This window comes from Aegilops tauschii, chromosome 4 (assembly GCF_002575655.3).
Source record: "Aegilops tauschii subsp. strangulata cultivar AL8/78 chromosome 4, Aet v6.0, whole genome shotgun sequence".
Lineage (NCBI taxonomy): Eukaryota > Viridiplantae > Streptophyta > Magnoliopsida > Poales > Poaceae > Aegilops > Aegilops tauschii.
In genome coordinates this window covers 344,184,476-344,204,247 of record NC_053038.3, presented here as the reverse complement: position 1 = coordinate 344,204,247, position 19,772 = coordinate 344,184,476, and the positions used below count along the sequence as shown (strand labels likewise).

The window sequence follows — 19,772 nt, the reverse complement described above, 5'->3', positions numbered from 1 at the left end:
TCAAACAACCAAAAAACAACCGGCGCGGGCCTGGCTGGGTCTAATGCAGGCTACCAAACGCGTCCTATATAGGAGGACCATTGCATGGTTCAGAATATAAAATAGTCGCTGTAAAACCTCTGCACTAGGTCTATTCTAGTCGGTTCTTACTGAGAACAGTATGTGTAGGTCCGTCACAGTCGGTTCTACGCCGTGCTGTAAAGGCCATTGGGATCACCGTCCCCTCTAACTGTCAGCATAATTACCCGCCAGCAATAGGATTTCTCAGCCGACTAAGAAGGCCATATCTGTACTAATGTGAAACAGTGCCTCCTTGGTTACGATCCTTGCAGTGCTCTCAGCTTCTCACCTTTTGTGGTGACAACTCAGGTGGCTCTTCAAAATCTTCGTGTTTATTTTGGATTGTGCAAGTTTGCTCTTCTGCAGTTTTTTTGGTTTGCATTTTATTAATAAAGTCACGTCATTGCTAAAAAAGTCTAGTGCCACAAAAAGGAAAAGGAGACCATAACAACCTGAAAATGAATCTGATGACCCCGCAAAAAAAAATGAATCTGATGAAAAGGTGTATTAGCTATGTACTTTATGGTACTAACAGGTTTTTTTTTTCCGGTGATGGTACTAACAGATTTGACAATATCTAGTGAAATGTATTGCCTGGCGAGATTGCTTTGATCAAGCTGATAAGCTCACCCGACCCACCGGGAAATGTAAAAGCATCGTTCTCATTCATTACTTGCGCGGTTTCTAAACCTTTTGCAAAGAAAGACCCAACCAATATTAATCTTCTCGCTCAAGAATACCAAATTCACTTTTCTCAAACTCGCATTTATAAGTCAACAAGAACAATTATATTCAGAGCGTTCGGTGTGATCTGGCCTCCTGGCTAGTACACCTGCGCCCATGAAGGAGTTTGCATGATTAATTGCTGTATATTGACAAGAACATCTGGTCATCTTCTCCACTGCATGCGTGTATGTGATTTTACAAACGTAGGCCGCGCCACAGCCAGTTTGTGTGGTGCAACCACACCAACCAAACTTCTTGGACAGCCAAACCTGAGGGGAATTCTGTCACAACGTTGGGTGTCAAAGTTTAGTTGGTAGGACTATTTGTCTGATGGATGGATGAGGCAATCGATATGTTTTGATGGATGGATGTAGTTAAAGCTACATATATATGCAAGGGACACATATATAGCTTAGGGTTTGAACAAAGTGGGACGGAAGCAACCGACTAGGTCGACCTCTTTTGGTTCGAACATACTCCCTCCGTTTTTTTTTACTCCACGTATAAAATTTGTTTGAAGTCAAATTACACAGAGTTTGACCAAATTTATATTAAAAAGATATCAACATCTACAGTACCAAAACTATAAAGTTTGGATCCTGATCTCATGATCATGTAATGGTATTGATTTCATATTGAATGTTGATATTTTTTCCTATTAAGTGGGTCAAACTTTACGAAATTTGACTACGAACAAATTTTATATACACACTAAAAGGAAATGAAGGGAGTACATATGCTGTGCTAGAAGGGATAAAAGAGGGAGAGAAGCAGCAGTGAGGGAGAAGACTTGTAGGAAGCCAAAGAGTGTGGATTTGTTGTACTACAGTACCGGTGCCATTCAGTTTGCGTCAATATTCATGCTATCCTTACATAGATTATTTTTTGTTGCTTCCAAACAAGAAAACATTTGAACTTGAAAATTTGCAGGTCAACTATACACAAGTGCCACTCTTTGTATAAAATGTTTTCGATTTTTTATGACACATAAATTTGTCAGATTTAAAATTTTGAATGAGTTGTGTCATTTTTAAAAATTTATGTTATGCCAAAAAAAATCAAAAACTTTTCTGCACATGGTAGTACTTGTGTGATGTTGATCTGCAAAGTTTCGAGTTCAAATATTCTTTTATTTGGAAGAACAAAAAGAGAAGCTTGCTTGCATAAACTTTGGTGCAAAAATAGACACGAAGATATAAAGTACACTAGTACTCCTATAATTTGAACTAAAACCACGACGAGTAATTTGGAACGGAGGGAGTAGTACAAACAGAACTTTCCGAAGCCAAATGTGCTGGGAGTCAGTGGCGGATCCACCATAGGGGACAGCCAGGGCGGCCACCCCGGGTCTTTAGCAACGAACATCGACCCACCCCTACCTATCCTCCGGCAGCATGCAGATTTCACGGTGGCTGCGAGCAATTTTCATGGTGGCCGCGCTATTTTCTGTTTCCACGAAGCGATGCCTTTTTTGAGGGGTCACCAAGCGATACCTGAGAAGGGCGCGATTATGTCTTGCTTGACACCAGATAGTAGCACGTCTCACCTCAAGCTGCCACCGGAATGGGCCGGCCAAGCGTGGACCACATGCCTTCAACACTCTTTTTTCATCAGTTTTTCCACATTTTGGCTTTCTTTTTTTTCATTTCTTTACCTTTTTTAAAAATCACTTTACATACAAATTCGAAACATGTTAACCATGTAGTTGAAAAATGTTAATTGTGTATAGAAAAGTGTTTATAATGAATATTAAAATTGTACAACGTGTATGCAATAAAGTAGATATCAAATCATATATATTGAAAAAAATGTTAATCATGTATCTGAATTTTTTAAAATATACAGTGTGCGTGAAAAAAGTAGACATCAAAAAATATCGTGTGTTTTTCTAAAACATTAATCATGGTTCAAAAACTAAAAGTGTACATAAAACACGTTCTAAATGTATACAAAAATTGTAAATGTGTAATAAATCATCTATCTGAAAAATGTTAAAAGCCTATATAAAAAAATATACGAAAATGCAAAAAAAATTACAGTAAATATTTTTTTAAATGTTAATCATATATTTATAAAAAATATTAACAAGAAAGCAAAGAATTAAAAAAAGTATATGTAGAAAATGAAGAAAAAAAGAAAACCAGAGTATAACAAAGAAAGAAAGAAATACGTAAAATCATTAAGAAAGTAAAAAAACCAAAGTAGAACAAAGAAAATAAAGAAAACAGATAAATAACTAAAACAACAAAGAAAACGAAAAAGAATAAACAGAAGAAGCCCGAAGCTGATCGAACATACAGCACAACGAGCAAACCACGGCAATTGGCGGGCCCGCTAGTTGTCGCCCGTAGGCGATTACTACTAGGAATCGGTACAGATCCTCAAGAAAACTAGGAACCGGTACGCGTGACATATAGTGGAGCTCCTATGTGATGCTCTCTGCGTCAGAGAGTCGACGTTTCACAGAGGGCGCGGCTCACCTGGGCCGGCCGATATTGCGATGGCACTTCACGAGGTGGAAAACCACCCAACAAAAAATTGAGCGCTACTCCTATGTGACGCTCTGTGCGTCAGAGAATCGAACGTTTCATAGAGGGCGCAGCTCACCTGGGCCGGGCCATATTGTGATGGCACTTCATGAGGTGGAAAAACACCAAAAAAATCGATACTGCCAGGAATCAGTACGGATCCTTAAAAGAAACTAGGAATCGATACGGGCGACATATAGGGGGGGCGCTCCTATGTGACGCTCTCTGTGTCGACGTTTCACATAGGGCACGGCTCATCTAGGCCGGCCCATATTGCGATTGCACTTCACGAGCGCTACTCCTGGGGTTCGAACTCTAGCCTTCGCAGTGATGCGTGTGTTGTCCTAGCTGCTCCGTTGGACAAGCTTTTGTGCTAGATATTCAATGCGGATATTAAATAAACAAACTAAAGCGGCAAAAATCTAAACATTAACCAAGGACCCTTTTTTTAGAAAATCGAACCAAGGACCTGGTGCTAGTGAACCAAAATCGCTAGCCACTGTAACTCCTAGAAAATTATAACTAAAATAGCAACCCCGTGCATACAAACTATAAGTCGCAAGATATTTAAAATTCTTAGAAATTTCGAAAGTTCTTTTATTTTTGCAAAATTTAAATATTTTTTGAAAGACGAACATTTTGCCGCCACTTCCTGAAACACAGCCACTTCCTGAAAACGTGAACATTTATTGAGTTTCTCAAACATTTCTTGAAAAAAGGAACAAAATTGAAATGAGGACAGTTTTTGAAACGCAAGATACATTTTCTGAAAAACAGGAACAACATTTGAGAACCCGCATTTTTCTTAATTATGAACAACTTATTCAACATGCAAATATTTTCTGAAAATTCCCTGAAAATTGCTTGAATTTGCAATTAAATTTTGAAAATATGAACAATTTTCGAATATGTGAACAAATTTGAAAAAGATGGAACATTTTTCGAATTTGTGATTTTTTTAAAACAGAAAAAAATCAGAATTATGAGCATGTTTTAAAACACAAGCATATTTTGAAATAAGAACAAATTTTGCAAAACACGATATTCCCCGAACATTCTTTGAATTTGCTAACCAAATTTGGAAACATGAATATTTTTAGAATATGTGAACAAATTTGAAACATCTTGTAAAATTTCATATCATTTTTTTAATTAATGAACAAAACTTAAAAATGCGAATATTTTTTCGAATTCTCCAAACATTTTCTGAATTTGACCCCAAAAAAATCAAAAACATGAACAGTTTTGAAATTGGTTATCAAATTTTGAAAGTGGGAATAATTTTTTAAATTCCCAAATATATTTTGAATGTGTGAACAAAGACATAAATTGCAAAATTTCCTAAAATTTGAAATTGGAAAAAATTGTCTTGTTTTGTAAAAGAAGCAAACAGTATTTGAAATTCTAATTTTTTTTGGAAAAAAGAATAGGAGAAACGGAAAAAAACGAAAAAGGAAAGAAAAAGAAAAAAGAAACAAAATAAGGAATAAGGAGAAAAAAACAGGAAAAGACAAAAAAAAATGGTTCGGGAACCTTCTAGAAGGTTCTAAACGTCGGAAAAACCAGCTGGGTACCTTTCAAAACGTTCCCAAAACCGAGATCAGAGGTGCATGTCTCGCTGCTAAACGGCCTGGACCGTGTCGGTCGGTCGTTCGACGGGGGCGCGCGAATCACTAACAATTTGACGCAAAATGCGTCAAATAGTAAATCGCTCATATAGCCATGGTGAGTGCGAAATCACTAATTGAGGAGTACTCTTTCCAAAGATCACTTCCACCTTCCCTGATTGTGACAAGTGACGCTTTGCATGTGCACCACCAACCTGTGGTTGGATGGTTAGGTGGACAGTGGTATCCCCAGCCCACCAAGGTTCAAATCCGGATGCTCGCATTTATCCTAAATTTACTTCAGTAATTCGGCGATACACGCTCAATAGGAGACGTTCCCGTCGACTACGAGGCACCTACGGTGACTTCGTAAAATCTCAAGATGATATGTCGGCTCAGTCTCTCGGATGTGCTCATAGGGGTAGGGTATGCGTGTCTGCATTTATAGGGGTGAGTGTATGCGCGTAAAAGTTTTTTTTTCTTTTTTTCATAGATCCGTTTATTCAAAACGTTTTATCTCTTAAACCGTGCGTCCAAATCTCAAACCCTTTTCATCGTTGGATTCCTCGAGTCGAGATCTTCAAAACTAGATCCCATGTTGATAGGTTTTAATGAACTTTTTTAAAGAAAAAATCGGACAAAAAAATGGACGGAAAAACCGAACAGGGAGCACATTTTTTCCTCTCGAAAGCCATTTCCGAGAGGCACGGCCGTACCTCTTGCGAAAGAAAAATAAAGAGAGAACATGTGTTTCTTTTTCATTTTCCGAGAGGCACGTCCGTACCTTTCGTGGAAGCAAAACCGTGCATCTCACGGAAAAAAGGGTTATTTTTCGTTTCCGAGAACTACACCGTGTTTCTCACGGAAGCAAAACCATACCTCTCACGAAAGAAAAAAAAAGAAAACATTTTTTTCGTTTCCGAGAGGCATGGCCTGCCTCTTGCGGAAGCAAATCCATGCCTCTCGGAATTTATTTGTACAAAAGCTAAGGAAAACCGGTGAAAAAATGAGAAGCCAAGAAAACCAGGAAAAAAAACTATCTAAAAATCAGAAAGTGCGTCTGAAAAAATAAAAAGAAATATCCGGAGAAAACGCCTAGTGCGCGACACGTGGCGATGGCTGAGAGCGCGCCACGTCCAAAGTGACCCTTGGGGAGGCTGGGAACGAGTGTTCCTTAGTTAGTTGCTCCCTGGTGACTGAGATATCCCACGTGATCTTGGGCGTGGGCCGGGCCATCACGGGCTACGAATCATTTTTTGTTGAGAGAGTTTTGCGAAGTTTCCGATAGATTCCTAGCCGGTTTTAAGAACCTACCGGGCCGTTTGTTTGTTTCTTTTTTCCTGCTGGTATTTCGGCCAGTTTTTCTTCTTTCTATTGTATTTTATGTGTCCTCCTTTTGTTTGTGTTTCTTTTGCGTTTCCTTTCATTGTATTTTCTTTCTTATCTTCCTTTTATTTTCATCTTTATCCTCAAATACGTGCTTTTTCCTGAACTTTTCACGGACATTTTTTAAAATATGTGATTTTTGAAGTCATGAATGTTTTTCGAATTTATGATAATTATTCTAATCATAAAATGTTTGTCAAACTTGTGACATTTTTTAAACTCATTAATGTTTTTGCGTTCGTGAATATTTATTTAAATTTTTGTGAAATATATCTGAATTTACAAAAATAAACTGGATAGTGCGAACATTTTTTGAATTCACCATGTTTTTATTTAATTTGTGTGGTCATGCGCCTTTTTTCATTCGCTAACCAGCTGACTGGTTGAAAGTTGACTGCTAACCACTTGACCACTGGGAAAAACCATACAAAACTCACCCTGAACCAAACTAGTTTACTAATTTGAAAGAAAGTTCACGGCTTGGGGAAAAATCCGCGAGCATGGACTTGAAAAAAGGTAATGTATTTGAAAAAAAAGTTCAAATGTTTATGAATTTTAAAAAATATGTGCAAATATAAGAAAAGTTCATGATTTTTAAAAAGGTTCATGAATTGGAAAATTAATGAAATAAAAGAATAAAATAAAGATAAAAAAGAAAAACGGAAAATATAAATATAAAATGAAAAAGAAAAACCATAGAAAACTCATCTTGGAACAAATCAGGGAAAACAGTTCCATAAAAAATAGGTGGAACATTGTGGAACGTTCTAGAACGTCCTGAATTTGTGTAGGGAAAAAACTGCATGGACCGGATGAATAAAACCTGCACGCACAGTGTAGTTAGCAAATTGATATAAAAAAAAGTTAAATGACCAAGCCCAAGGTCGAACGAGAGTGTGCGCAAGGTTGTGAGAACTATGAGCAAAACGCTCGGGCCACACCCTGGTGTTTAAGGCGTTGAATAGGATTTTAGCGCACTGGGCTGATGTTTTGCTTTATCAGAAGCGCTATAATATTGCACGCCCCAGGTAGCGCTCCAACAGGCGCGTTAAATTCCAGCGCGTGCCCAATACAAACAACATTTTCCACTCAAACATAGAACCAAGAAGATCAAATACACGCAAAATAAATTAACAATAAATAGTTCTATTATTATTACAACTCAAACAAATAGTTTATCTTCAATACAACAAATAGTTCATGAATAATACAACAAACAGTTCATCAACAATACAATTAACATACAACATCAAACTAGTTTTGTTGCCCATTTCATGACCACCACTCCTCGACTAGATCTTTTTGAAGCTCATCATGCGTTTCAGCATGTCGAATGGCATGATAGAAGGCAACAAAGCGGGCCACCCTCGCAGCCCTCCTTCACACTCGCACGGGATGTTCCATCAACTTATACTGAGAATAGTCTAAATCTTGCCCATGCCCATTCTTGATGATCATGTTATGCATGATCACACAAGTATTCATGTTGTATGTATGGCCATTTGCTACAAATCCACCAGTGGAGTTTCACCATTTGCAGTCCTATTCATGAGTGGTGACCACTGAAGAACATTGATGTCATTGCAAGATCCAAGCATTCTGAAAAAAAAGCCAAATCCAAGTCTCATGATCATTGCGACGTCCTCCTCCTCTTGAAGATCAAATTCTTCATCGGAAGAATCGTAGGACGAACTCATCTACAAACTTGAATTTAAACAAATATAAACTACGAACAACATGCACCAAATTCATCTACAAATATAAAGTTAGAAGCAATATATACCTTGCAAGTGTTTTGTCAAACACCTTGTGGGCGCCGAGCTGCAAGCGGCCATCCGGCGCTGTTTGTCGGAGGAACGGTGCGCTCGAGGGACGGCGGCGAGGAGAGAAGGTGGAGGAAGCAACGACGACCACCAGGAGAAGCAGGGGAAGCGGCGACGCGCTGGGGAGAGGCGGGGGAAGTGCCGACGACAGGTACTACGCTTGGTCGCCAGAGCAAATTGGGAAGGTACGGGCGGAGGCGTAGGTGCCAGGAGGTTTCAGATCTCGCGGTTGGTGAGATTCGCGTGCATGATTTGCTTGTCCAGCGCGCTAGAGCCTTTTTACCGCGTGCGGGATTATAGCGTGGCTGTTGGAACGCTACTGTCGGCAGCGCGCGCTATATAGCCGTTTTTTCAGCGCACGGCTTATTTAGCGCATCTGTTGGAGATGCTCTTACAATTTTCTTTTGTAGCCTCTCTTTTCAACAAGTATAAATGATTACATCACCATGTTAGATGAACTGTAAAATACTCTCTCCGTCCGGAAAAGTTTGTCCTAAGCTTGTTCCTTAAATGGATGTATGTAGCACTAACTTGGTGCTAGATACATTCATTTGAGGGACAAGCTTTTTGGACGGAGGGAGTACATAAGAGATAAACCATTGAATATGGAATATTATCTTGGATTCATATAATTGATCATAACTTGATTTTTTTGTTCAATTTTCCCGCAAAAAATAACATTTTTTTTACTTGGGATCATAACTTATAATTATTCAACATATGAAAGGACTAATTATTTAACACATCAAAGTGGCAACATCTAACAGAAATGAAGGGGGCATTCGGTAGTACTAACACCAATTCATCAAAATAAATTCACACCCAATACCACTAATGCCAATGTCTTCAAAAATAAAAGAATATTTTACCAACAAACAACTCGGAAGCACCTCCATAGAATTTAATCTTAGACAACCGTCCAAGAATTAATCGAGAAGGTCGTAATGACATCACATTAGATGGAGAAAATTAGAAAATGTGTCCAAAAAGATCGATGTGTTGACTGGCGAACTAGCTCGACACCTTGGGAGTGAAGTCTGTTTAAAACTTTGAAGTTGCATGGATGGTCGAAATCAAACCCTGAACTTCAAATCCCTGAAATTGGCACCCTGTATTTATTAATCCCGGTCAATTTCAACCCTATATCTGTTTGCTGCACTAGGAAAAACAAAATCCTGGCCAGGATCCCTCACTTCTCTCACTTGCTGGGTGGGCCTACATGTCATCTTCGTCCTCTTCCCTGCTTTATGCAAATCCATCAAAGAAGAAATCCTAAACTGAATCAGACTAAAAAAGCACTATGAAGTAGGAACAAATAATACTATGCATGGATCAGCGACGAACTGACTAATACTAGCTTGCTTAGCATTCACGCCTCGATAAATACTACACGAAACCAAGCTAGCACATTAGCCGCCGTAGCGCACGGTTGCCGCTGTCTTGTCCTCAGCCGTCTCTGGGAGCTGCTCACGCTTGGCACGCAGCGCTTGGCCGACGCGCCGCACGAGCGGCCGGACATGCCAGACGTCCTGCAAACGTTGTTCAACATTGTCGCAGGCTCCCGGGAGGCCGGGACTGGACAACGCGACCCCGACGCCACACAGCTACCAGGACCCCGACGAGACGCCGAGCGCTGAAGCGGCCGTCAGAAGCGCGCGAGCGAGACCTCGAACACCTTACTCGTCTCCGATGCGCTGCTGCAAAGCTACAGAAGGACCTCCTGTAGCACCACCATTCCGTCAAACACTTGGTGTGCGTGCAGCCGTGCACTCCCCTACAGGTCACCTTGCCTCCAAGCTCGCTCCGACCACCCCTGTAGCTCCGCGCGACTCGCCTTCCCGCGTCCTTGAGCTACATTCACCCTATCTCCATCGGTTTCTTGCTCTACCGCTCGCGCCAGGTGGCTGCTATGCCGTGAGAGCACACCACGTGCAGCGTGGATGACGTGCACGGCGACCAGACCGGTGGTCATGCCTCCCGCTCTTCTTTCCCATGCGCTACCCCTGGACTTTCCTGCTGCTCTGCCCATTTTCCGGCGTCCCAGCACAAGGTACACCAGCCGCCGAGCCTGCCGAACGGCATGCCGCAGTTTTTAGGAGTGAGACAGAGAGATTGTAGGAGAGAAGGTAAATATGACATGTGGGCCCATATAGTCAGTGAGAGTGGAGTAGGATCCCGGCCGGGATTGTTACTTTCCTACCGTGCCAAACCGGTCTATACGGGTCCAAGGTCGAGATTGGCCGGGATCAATGAGTACAGGATACCGATTTCAGGGATTCAAAGTTTAGGGTTCAATTCTGACTAGCCATATGAATTCAAGGTTTAAAATAGACTTTACTCACACCTTGGCTCAATCTCCATGCTGGATGCATGCGCGGCACCGTCGCGTGCCGACCAGCCACCGCAACGGATGCCCCTACCGCCGTGCAGTTGTGCGGCGTGCTAGCAATGAGAATTGTGGGTCCCGAAGAGTCTGTTTGATCCATCAGATGTACGATTGCCCTTAGGACAACTCCAACGCGCGACCCCAAATGGATGTCCATTTCATCCGCTTTTCATTGATTTGGGGTAGCAATGGGGTCGTGTCCGTTCGGATTTCTGGATGTGGCAGTTGTGCGCCCAACGCGTAGCCCCATCTCGTCCGTTGAACCAGCATACTGAAATGAAGCATATCAAATGGTTCAAATCAAACATAGCAAATTGATATACGTCCGAAATAGTCTTACAACCCAATCGAAAGAAAACAATATCAAATAGTTTTACAACCCAATCGAAATTTATTTGCATGAAAAGAAATTAAACAGATAGATCTACTGGTTGACAATGTGAGTCCACATGTGCTCAAAAGTCATCCTAGAGGTGGACATGAGTACGCCAATCCCGCAATTCACAATGAAAATGGACAAACTATTCGAAGGTTGTAGGAGGTGGCTGCTCAGGCTCAACATTTTCACCCTGAAAATCAAACCCTTGGTCGTAGATGCTTTCATCACACTCATCCTCTACGACCATATTGTACATAATCACACATGCAGTCATCACCTCCCGAAGCTTCTACGTGCTCCATGTCAATGCACGGTTTCGAACAATACCCTATCGAGACTGAAGCACGCCGAAAGCACGCTTCACATCCTTCCTAGCACTCTCCTACATTTGGGCAAACCTTTGTCTCTTCTCTCCTTGCAGTTATGGTCTTCATAAGAGTGGACCACTTTGGATAGATACCATCAACATGGTAATATCTCTTGTTGTACTGGTGGCCATTGACCTCAAAGTTGACCTTCGGACAGTGGCCTTCTGCAAGCCTTGCAAACACTGGAGAACGCTGAAGAACACTGATATCATTGTCAGAACCAGTCATGCCGAAAAAAGAATGCCATATCCACAGATCTTGTGAAGCCTCCGCTTCAAGTATGATAGTAGCACCTTTCACATGCCCCTTGTACTGCCCCTGCCAAGCAAATGGACAGTTCTTTCACTTCCAGTGCATACAATCAATAATACCAAGCATGCCCGGAAAGCCCCTCTCGCCATTGATAGCCAACAACCTCTCTGTATCAGCGGTAGTTGGCTCTCTCAGGTACTCAGGGCCGAACACTGCCGCCACAGCCTTGCAGAAACTATACATTGAGAGGAGACATGTGGACTCACTCATACGAACATACTCATCCACAAGATCACCAGGAATTCCATATGCAAGCATCCGGATAGCCACAGTACATTTCTGATTAGAAGAGAAGTCAAGCTTGCCTAGGGCATCCTCTTTGCACTCAAAGTATGGATCATATGCTACCACTCCCTCCAAATACGATTGAACACATGTCTTGCCATACGGAAACGGTGGCAAAATTTGTGTGGTTTGAAGAGTGCGCTATTCTCAAAGTAATCGGCGTAAAGAAGGGTGTGGCCTCTCTCCCTATTGCGGTTCAAGGCCGAAACATGGCCGGGGATTGATCCCCTGAACCGAGGCCACTTCCTATTAATGTGGTCGTGGACGCCTAATGCAGACGCCACAGGCTCTTCATCATCTGAGGAAGAATCATCCGTTGAACAAATGAAGTTGTGAAAGAAAAACTCATCCCCGCTATCCATGATACCTTGTGAGCAAAGGATCGAATACCTTGTGGTCGTGATGGAGAGCGGCCGAAAAGAGCAAGTCGATGAAGCAAAGCAAGGTTGGTGCTGATGGGGTGGGCACGCTGCGGTAATGCAAGGCCTGCCAGAAGTTGTTGGGGTCGACGTCCGGCGATGACGCCCGTAGCTTCTCTCCCACCGGCAACAAGGAACCACGAACGCCGGCAAAAAACTCTACCGAACCGCGGGCGTGGGGCGGCTATGACATGGCATGTTTGTGGGGCGAACGGCTTGATGGAAGGCGACGCGGCTCGGAATGGGGGTGGCGGCGGCGATGGCGGAGGGCGAAGGGCGGAGGGAAGAGGGAAGAGAAAAGTGGATGTGTCCCGGACGGGCGGGCCAAGGGGAGTAGGGCGCGCGTCGCGCCCGTCCACGCGTGTCCGTTCGGCCTCAAACGCGACCCAACTTTTGACCGAGAATGGGTCGAAAGCGGACCGGAAACGGACAACGGTCTGCTCCCGCGCGTTGGGCTTCCTGTTTTGTCCGTTTGTCCCCAAACGGACGTGGCCGGACCATTAGGGATCGCGTTGGAGTTGGCCTTAGGTCCACTACAGAATTTTCAATTAGGCTGGGACTGGACGATTAGATAAAGGAGAATTGGGCCACTAGGTAATGTTGCGGGACCTCCTATATGCTGCTCATTCCTGCAAGAGTCGGCGATTTGCAAGGGGCACCTCACCTGGGCCAGCCCATTTGTGTTGGCACCGCATTCGCGAGGTGAAAAGTCGCAAAAAAAAGGAGCATGCGCGCTGCTAAGCCATTGTAACTGACTAGCTCTAGTGGAAGATGTGTAGCTAGCGTGACAATTAAAGAAACTAACGATAGCAGCAAAACTTAAACACTACTTGACAAAGAACAATTTCCCAAAAACTCGAGCAAATTTGAATATTTAAACAATCTCTAACAAACGCGGATAATTTTTGAAAAATTCTATTTTTTTAAAATAGTGAACAAATTTAATTCCCAAACACTTATTGAAAATTCCAATAAAATTTAAACTCCTAACAACAATATATAAAAAGCGAACTTTCTTTTTTGATAGGTGAACAATTTTTGAAAGATGGAACATTTTTTTAATTTCCTAAAAAAATAAAAAATGGAACATTTTCTGAACTTCTATAAAAAAATGAAAAGTGAAGAATTTTTTTAAATTCTTGAACATTTTTAGAAAAAGTGAATAATTTTTTGAATTTGTGAACAAAATTTGAAAACCAGAATATTTTTTGAGGTTTTGAATAATTTTTTAGAAAATGATTTTTTTGCAAAAAGAAAAGTAAACTTGAAGGAAGAAAAAGGAAAAGGAAAACGCAAAAGGAGACAAATAGGAAAAAGAGAAGACGGGATAAAAGAAAAAGGTAAAATGGAAAAACAAAATGAGAAAAAAATGAAAAAAATGGGTTCAACGATCCTCTAGAAGGTTCCAAAAACCGAAAAATCCAGGTAGAATATGATTCTTTAAATCGAAACGTGAAATCTATGTAACGGCCGGATCTCGTTCCCGGTGCGTTAGGTTGATAATATGCCGGAGAATGCGGCATATAGGATTTTCCCAATGTTGCAGCGGGAACTATTCTCCGGCTTAAAGCGTATTGGGCCTGTTGTTCTGCGTATATCCTGGTTTTTTTTTCTATATGGTATACATGGTACACACTTTATGTATACATAAAAAATTTGGCCACAATTATGGGTATGCAACTGAATACCCATGGATTGAACTGGGCCCGCGTGCAGAGATACAATGTTGAATTCACGAGTAAAATGCATCAGTGCACCCTAAACTTGCTGGTTAGGACCAAAACGGTCCTCAAACTCTGTAACTGCATCATTACAGTCCTAATACTTGGTCATACGGTGTGAGTACGGTCCTCGAATTTGGTCCATCGGTCCTAGAGTTCGTGCATCATACGAAATCGCTGTACAGAGGCGTATCCGACTGGCCACGTCGTCCGTTTGTAGGGCCCACTTGTTAGTTGACTAGTCACGGTGGGCAGAAATCCCCAATTCCCTCTCAAATCCCTACCTCTCGCCACACTCCCAGCAGCCAGCGGGCGCTCAACCAAATCCCCGCCGCCGACCACACTCCTTCGACCAAATCCCCGCCGCAGTACGTATTGCTGGCAGCCATGGGCGGCGCAAGCGTGGCCGTGAGCTCGGTCTCTGGCGAGGGCGGCAGCCTCGTCTTGTCTCCCCCGTCGGTCTCAGGCGTGGCCGCTGCCCCGCCCGTCGCCGGCCGTGGCTCGACCGTCCGTCGCCTGCCGTGGCTCCACCGCCCGTCGCCGGCCGTGGCTCCACTGCCCGTCGTCAGCCGTGGTTACTGAAGGAGGTCTGGCGCCATGGACAGCCTTGTCTTCGACCGGAGACGTGCCAGGTTTCCTCCGGCGGACGGCCTCCATGGATGAGCTGGAGGCTCGCTATCGCGGTCACGTGCTGCTCGCGACGGCTGTCGGCGTCGGTAGCTCAGCGGTGATGCCCTTGCGCTTTTGGCGGCCATGGAGAATAATTGCGGCGTCCTGCCGTCAGAGGTCAGCATCGAGGTCGCTTGTTGACGGACAAGTGCATTCATACGGAGAGCTTGAGATGCTCCATTGTCGCCGAGGACCAAAAAGACGCTGATTTATCCTGTTTTGGTTCATGTCAGGAGAAGGGGAGGACCTCACTCGAACCCATCAGTTCACCGCAATCCTGGCTCCCGTGATGCTTGATGACAAGTTCATCAACTGTGTGTCCTGTTTCTATGTTCATCAAGAGCATGTACTTGTGTATCCTGTTGCTATGTACTTTGGCTGAATCAATACAAAATTGCACCTGAAAATGAACAGTTCTTTGGCTGAATGTAAATTCTGAAACAAAATCAACAGTGTTGGTTGCATTTTGGTTTGCATAGAACTTGAACAATAGTGCTGAAAATGAACAACACTTTCTCAACTTCATAATGGCACATGAAGACCAATTGCTAATGACACATGAAAATAAACAGTGCATTATTTAAAATATAGAGCATTTGCTGAATGAAAATAAATAGTACTTAAGTTCAAAATCTGAGTAATTAAGGTCTGCAATAGTAGTTTCCTAATGAAAAGACACCTCTTGCACTTCATGATAAGCACAATGATCATAAGCAAAACATTGCCACTACAAGTTCTGCACCCGATCATAAGCAGAAACACAAAAAGATATGAATATCATTTCCAACTTGACATCCCTTCACCTAAATTCATCGAACATGTTAACCTTTCTAGGTTTCTTAAAACATGTCATGTTCTGATTGGTAGGTGCAGATTTTTTCTTTGTCTTGTTTCCTTCAACTGGGCATGGATTAAACCTTGCCTCCTCAACTCTTGAACTAGTTGCTGCAGCTCGTTCTTGCAATTGTTCCTCCAGCATGACATGCTTCATTGCTTGATCGACCATTTGGTCCTCCATGGCTTTCTTGTTTGTTTCTTCAGCTCTCCTCTTTCGCAGCTCCCATTCTTCATTCCTTGCTGTGCCTTGCTGATTATTCTGCTGCTCCCAAGCTTTTTGCCTAGCAGCCTCCTCAGCCTCTTTAAAAATTCTCCAACCCTCCTGCCTCTCAAACTCCTCTGCTTGATGTATTAGAAAAGCTGCCTCCTCCTGCTGGTGTGATGTATTTGCAAGCATTTTTTCTCCTGTGCAATCCTTCTCTTCTCTTCGGCATTTTTTTGTTTTGCTAAATCGGCATTTCTTTTTCTCTCATCCATCATTTGCCTTTTCTTCTCTGCCATTTGAAGTTTCTCCTCTTGGGCCTTTCTCTTTTTTTCCTCAATAGCTCTTCTCTTTTCTTCTGCAGCAAGTCTCTTCTCCTCTAGTATAGCTTTTTTCTTTTCCTCAGTTGCTTGTTTCTTAGCTTCCAACTCTTCCTTTCTCTTTTGAGCCGCAAGCTTAATTTTGTCCTCTTCTCCTTTCAACTTTGCCATAGCTGCTTCAAACTTTAATTGGTCTGCAACTTCTCTTTTCTCAGCTGCAGCTCTTAACTTTGCCAGTGCTAGAATCTCTCTTTTCCTGTGAACGTTGCCCTCCTTCGTTGCAGTAGTAGGGACAACCGGTGGCTGAGACATGATGTGCTCCTCTATGAAAACGGAATTTGGTAATGGACCTTGACGAACTGCTTCCCTCTGGCTTTCTTCCCTCTGGCTTGCTTCTCTCTGATATAGAACGCAAATTTAGGATCAGACATGAAACATTTGTACATGAACTAGTTATGTGTAATGAAAACAAATTATTGTAAGTACCTCCTGTGTTAAAATAGTAATTATCTCAGGTTGATACACACATAGTGGCTCTTGAATTAAACCTTCTGTCCGCTGATTCTGTTCCTGCAAACAGTAAAAATAGGAGAATTTTCACATGTTGAAAGAAATAATTAATAAAATAATGAAGTCCATGCAGCTAGATATAGGGCCTCACCTGGGTTATAGGTGCTTCTTCCTCATCTGAGGAGGAAACGTCAGGCTCTGCCCTGACTCTAACCCTTTCAGACTTTTTCTTTGGTTTTAACCCTAACTTGAAGTCCATGCACCCACCAATGTTATGGCCAGCAACTCCACAATAACCGCAATGGATTATTGCTCCTGCCCTTGTAATTTTTACTCCTTTTTTCCCCTGTTTCTCTTCTGGTTGTTTTCTCCTGTTCTTCCTCCTTCTTCCTTTCTGCTTTACCAATGGTGGTGGTGTGATAGTTCTGCCATTCATTTTACTCCACTCACTAATATCTTTGCATGGCATAATAATGTTTTCATATGCCTTGCAATATGTTGCAATAGAATAGCATGAGTTGACGTAATCCTCTGGATTGATGTTGTCATATCTAAGAGCAGCTACTCCATGGCTGCATGGAATGCCAGACAAATCCCATCTCCTACAGCTGCACTTCCTCAACTGGTAATCAACCCCGTAGTCTACGCCTCTATCGTTCACATTAAAAATTCCCAATCCAGCTGGTGAAGCATAGCAAGTTCTAGCAAATTCCACATTTTTGTCCAATTTCTTCCTTATTTTTGGACATATAGTACCGGGCCACTTCAAGGCCTCTTGTAGCTTGCTATGATTTCTTCCCATCAACTGTCCTTTAATCCTTTGGCACATGCTGATTATGGGCATTTCTCTTGCATCCAATATGTACTTGTTGAACACCTCACAGTTATTGTTCAACAAGACATCACACTTAGGAAATTCATTTTGAAATGCCCTAACCCATGTTGGAGGGTCCAACTCCTCTAGCCAATCATGTGCCTCTTTGTTTAGAACCAACATTTCATTCATATTCTGTCTAAATTTCCCTTCAGTACTACTTCTAGCACATTTCCAGAGTTGGTTTTTGAGGGCCTCACCTTTAAAAATTTTGTTGAAATTCTGCCAAAGATGTCTGACACAAAATCTATGTGGGGAACCATTGAACAATTCTCCCACTGCCTTTATTAGACCCTGCCATAAGTAAATTCATAAAGCAAGTATTAATAAATATTTACAAATAGCCCTTGTACGATAGGAGAAAGTTGAAATATAGCAAAGGCACACTCACTTTTTGCTTGTCGGACATGATAGTCCAAAGAGCACTTCTCACAATACCAAGATCTTTCTTTAAAGCTGTCAAGAACCACTTCCAAGCCTTTGTATCTTCTCTCTGAACCACCGCATGTGCAATAGGAATTATGCAATCGTTGGGATCCATTCCTACTGCACTAAGTAGGATGCCTCCGTATTGTGTCTTCAAATGACAACCATCGAGGAAAAGAATAGGCCTACAAGCTGATAGGAAGCCCCTCTTGCAAGCATCAAAGGAAAAGTAGCATTTCTCAAACTTACCATCTTCATCAAGGTCTAAATAAAATGTACTTCCTGAATTGGATCTCCTTAGCTCATTTGCATAGTCCCACAACTTGTTGTACTGTGCTATTTCATCACCATATATAATATTGAAAGCTAGTCCTCTGGCCCTCCCTAGTTTCCCCCTTTTAATTGTCATGTTACAATCTTCTTGCACAAGTGCTGCCAATCCCTTCAAGGTTATCTTCTCACTAGCTCTTATTTTCTCCACATACTTGTCAGCAATGTACTTGGCAGTAAATGCCCTCACTTGCCACTTCTTGCTACAATGATGCACACCATTGAAGGTTTTCACCATAACTGAATTTGTCCTTTTGTCCAATGAGGCATAAAGATACCATGGACATCCATCCTCACACTTAGCACCAATCCTAGTTTTATCATTCTTGGGAAATGTGATGCTCACTTTCTCTTTCACACTATACTCTCTGATTGCTCTTCTTAGCAAATCAACTGATGAGAATAGTTGCCCCACATGAACTTTGGATCATGCATATCTTCAGCTGTAAAAGATTTGAAATTGAACTTCATCTCATCCTCATCCGATTCCGGAGCTTCTAATTTCTCATCTTCAGAGTTACAATCTTTAACCACTTGCTTCCCTTTCATATCACTAACAGAATGTAGTTGCTCCTGCGCCAAGTCCTCGTCACCATCCTCCAAATCATAATCACTATCTATAATCTCGGGAACATAGTCACTATCTTCACTATCATTATCACTGCCACATCCTTCTTCATCAATATAACCTTGCTTTGCTCTTGGCCTCAACCTAACAACTTCTTCAATGCTCGCAAATTCATTGCCCTCACATAGAGTGTTGTCGTCAACATAACTACCATCAACTATGCTTTCCTCTTCACCACTAACATTACCAATGCTTTTATTCTTAGGACTGATAACAGGAGGTAAATATGCCGATGGAGTAGCAACCACATCACTCCATGCTTGTCCTCCACCACCACTGTAGCTGTCTTCATGATCCATAAAAATCATCAAATACCGGTGCCCTCTTTTTACCATTCTCGCAATGTCAACAACATCCTCTTCCTTAGATAACAGCCTTGCACCATCTTCATTCAATTGAGAACCAGGTAGCAATCAGTACATGGAAACCCTACCAGCCATCTCATACCCAATATGCTCTATCAAATCTTCAAGCATCTTCATGCATACACACTGAATGTCGCAAAAATCAACAAGTCTTTTTCCCATTCAGATAGGCCCTGTTTCTTCCACTGCCATGGAAAAATCCTCCATGAAAGAACTCCAAAGTGAAAAAATCACTGTCTTTCGCTGCAAACAGAGCAAAATTGAACTAATTCAGACATTCTGTTTCAGAAAAACCCTACAAATCTGTAAACCCTAGGCTAATGTGCGTCAAATCCCACCAAATAAACGCATAAATCATGGGGGATCACCAAACCACTGCCTACTCTAGTGGAAAACACTTTTTAGAGGCAAAATTTTCAGAGGCAAATCCGTAGGAAGTTTGACACTCACCGTACGTGGGTGCCGCCGTTTTCTCATGGCGTCGTATGGGGCCGACCGTCGCGGCCATGAACCACCGCCTGCAGTTACGGGAATGCGGCCCTGCGTTCCTCCGCTGTCCCCGATGCTCGCATGGGGATCAACCGTCGCCGATCAGCCGTCCCTTGCCGCCA

General features: G+C 42.4%; 1 protein-coding gene and 1 long non-coding RNA gene across 2 annotated transcripts; one reads left to right on the top strand and one right to left on the bottom strand.

The window, feature by feature from the left end:
* The first annotated feature begins 14,020 nt into the window (after positions 1-14,020).
* Positions 14,021-15,076, top strand: LOC120962999 (uncharacterized). The gene is made up of 2 exons (XR_005754516.2): positions 14,021-14,786; positions 14,903-15,076. It is a non-coding gene; the product is annotated as an uncharacterized lncRNA (long non-coding RNA).
* A 188-nt stretch (positions 15,077-15,264) lies between these two features.
* On the bottom strand, positions 15,265-19,399 carry LOC109778689 (uncharacterized). Its single transcript, XM_040387250.3, has 4 exons — positions 17,804-19,399; positions 16,690-17,706; positions 16,515-16,598; positions 15,265-16,427 (listed from the first exon to the last, which is right to left on the bottom strand). The coding sequence occupies exons 1-4, from the start codon at positions 18,404-18,406 to the stop codon at positions 15,858-15,860; spliced, it is 2,274 nt and encodes a 757-aa protein (XP_040243184.1). The 5' UTR covers positions 18,407-19,399; the 3' UTR covers positions 15,265-15,857.
* Between the last annotated feature and the right edge of the window lie 373 nt (positions 19,400-19,772).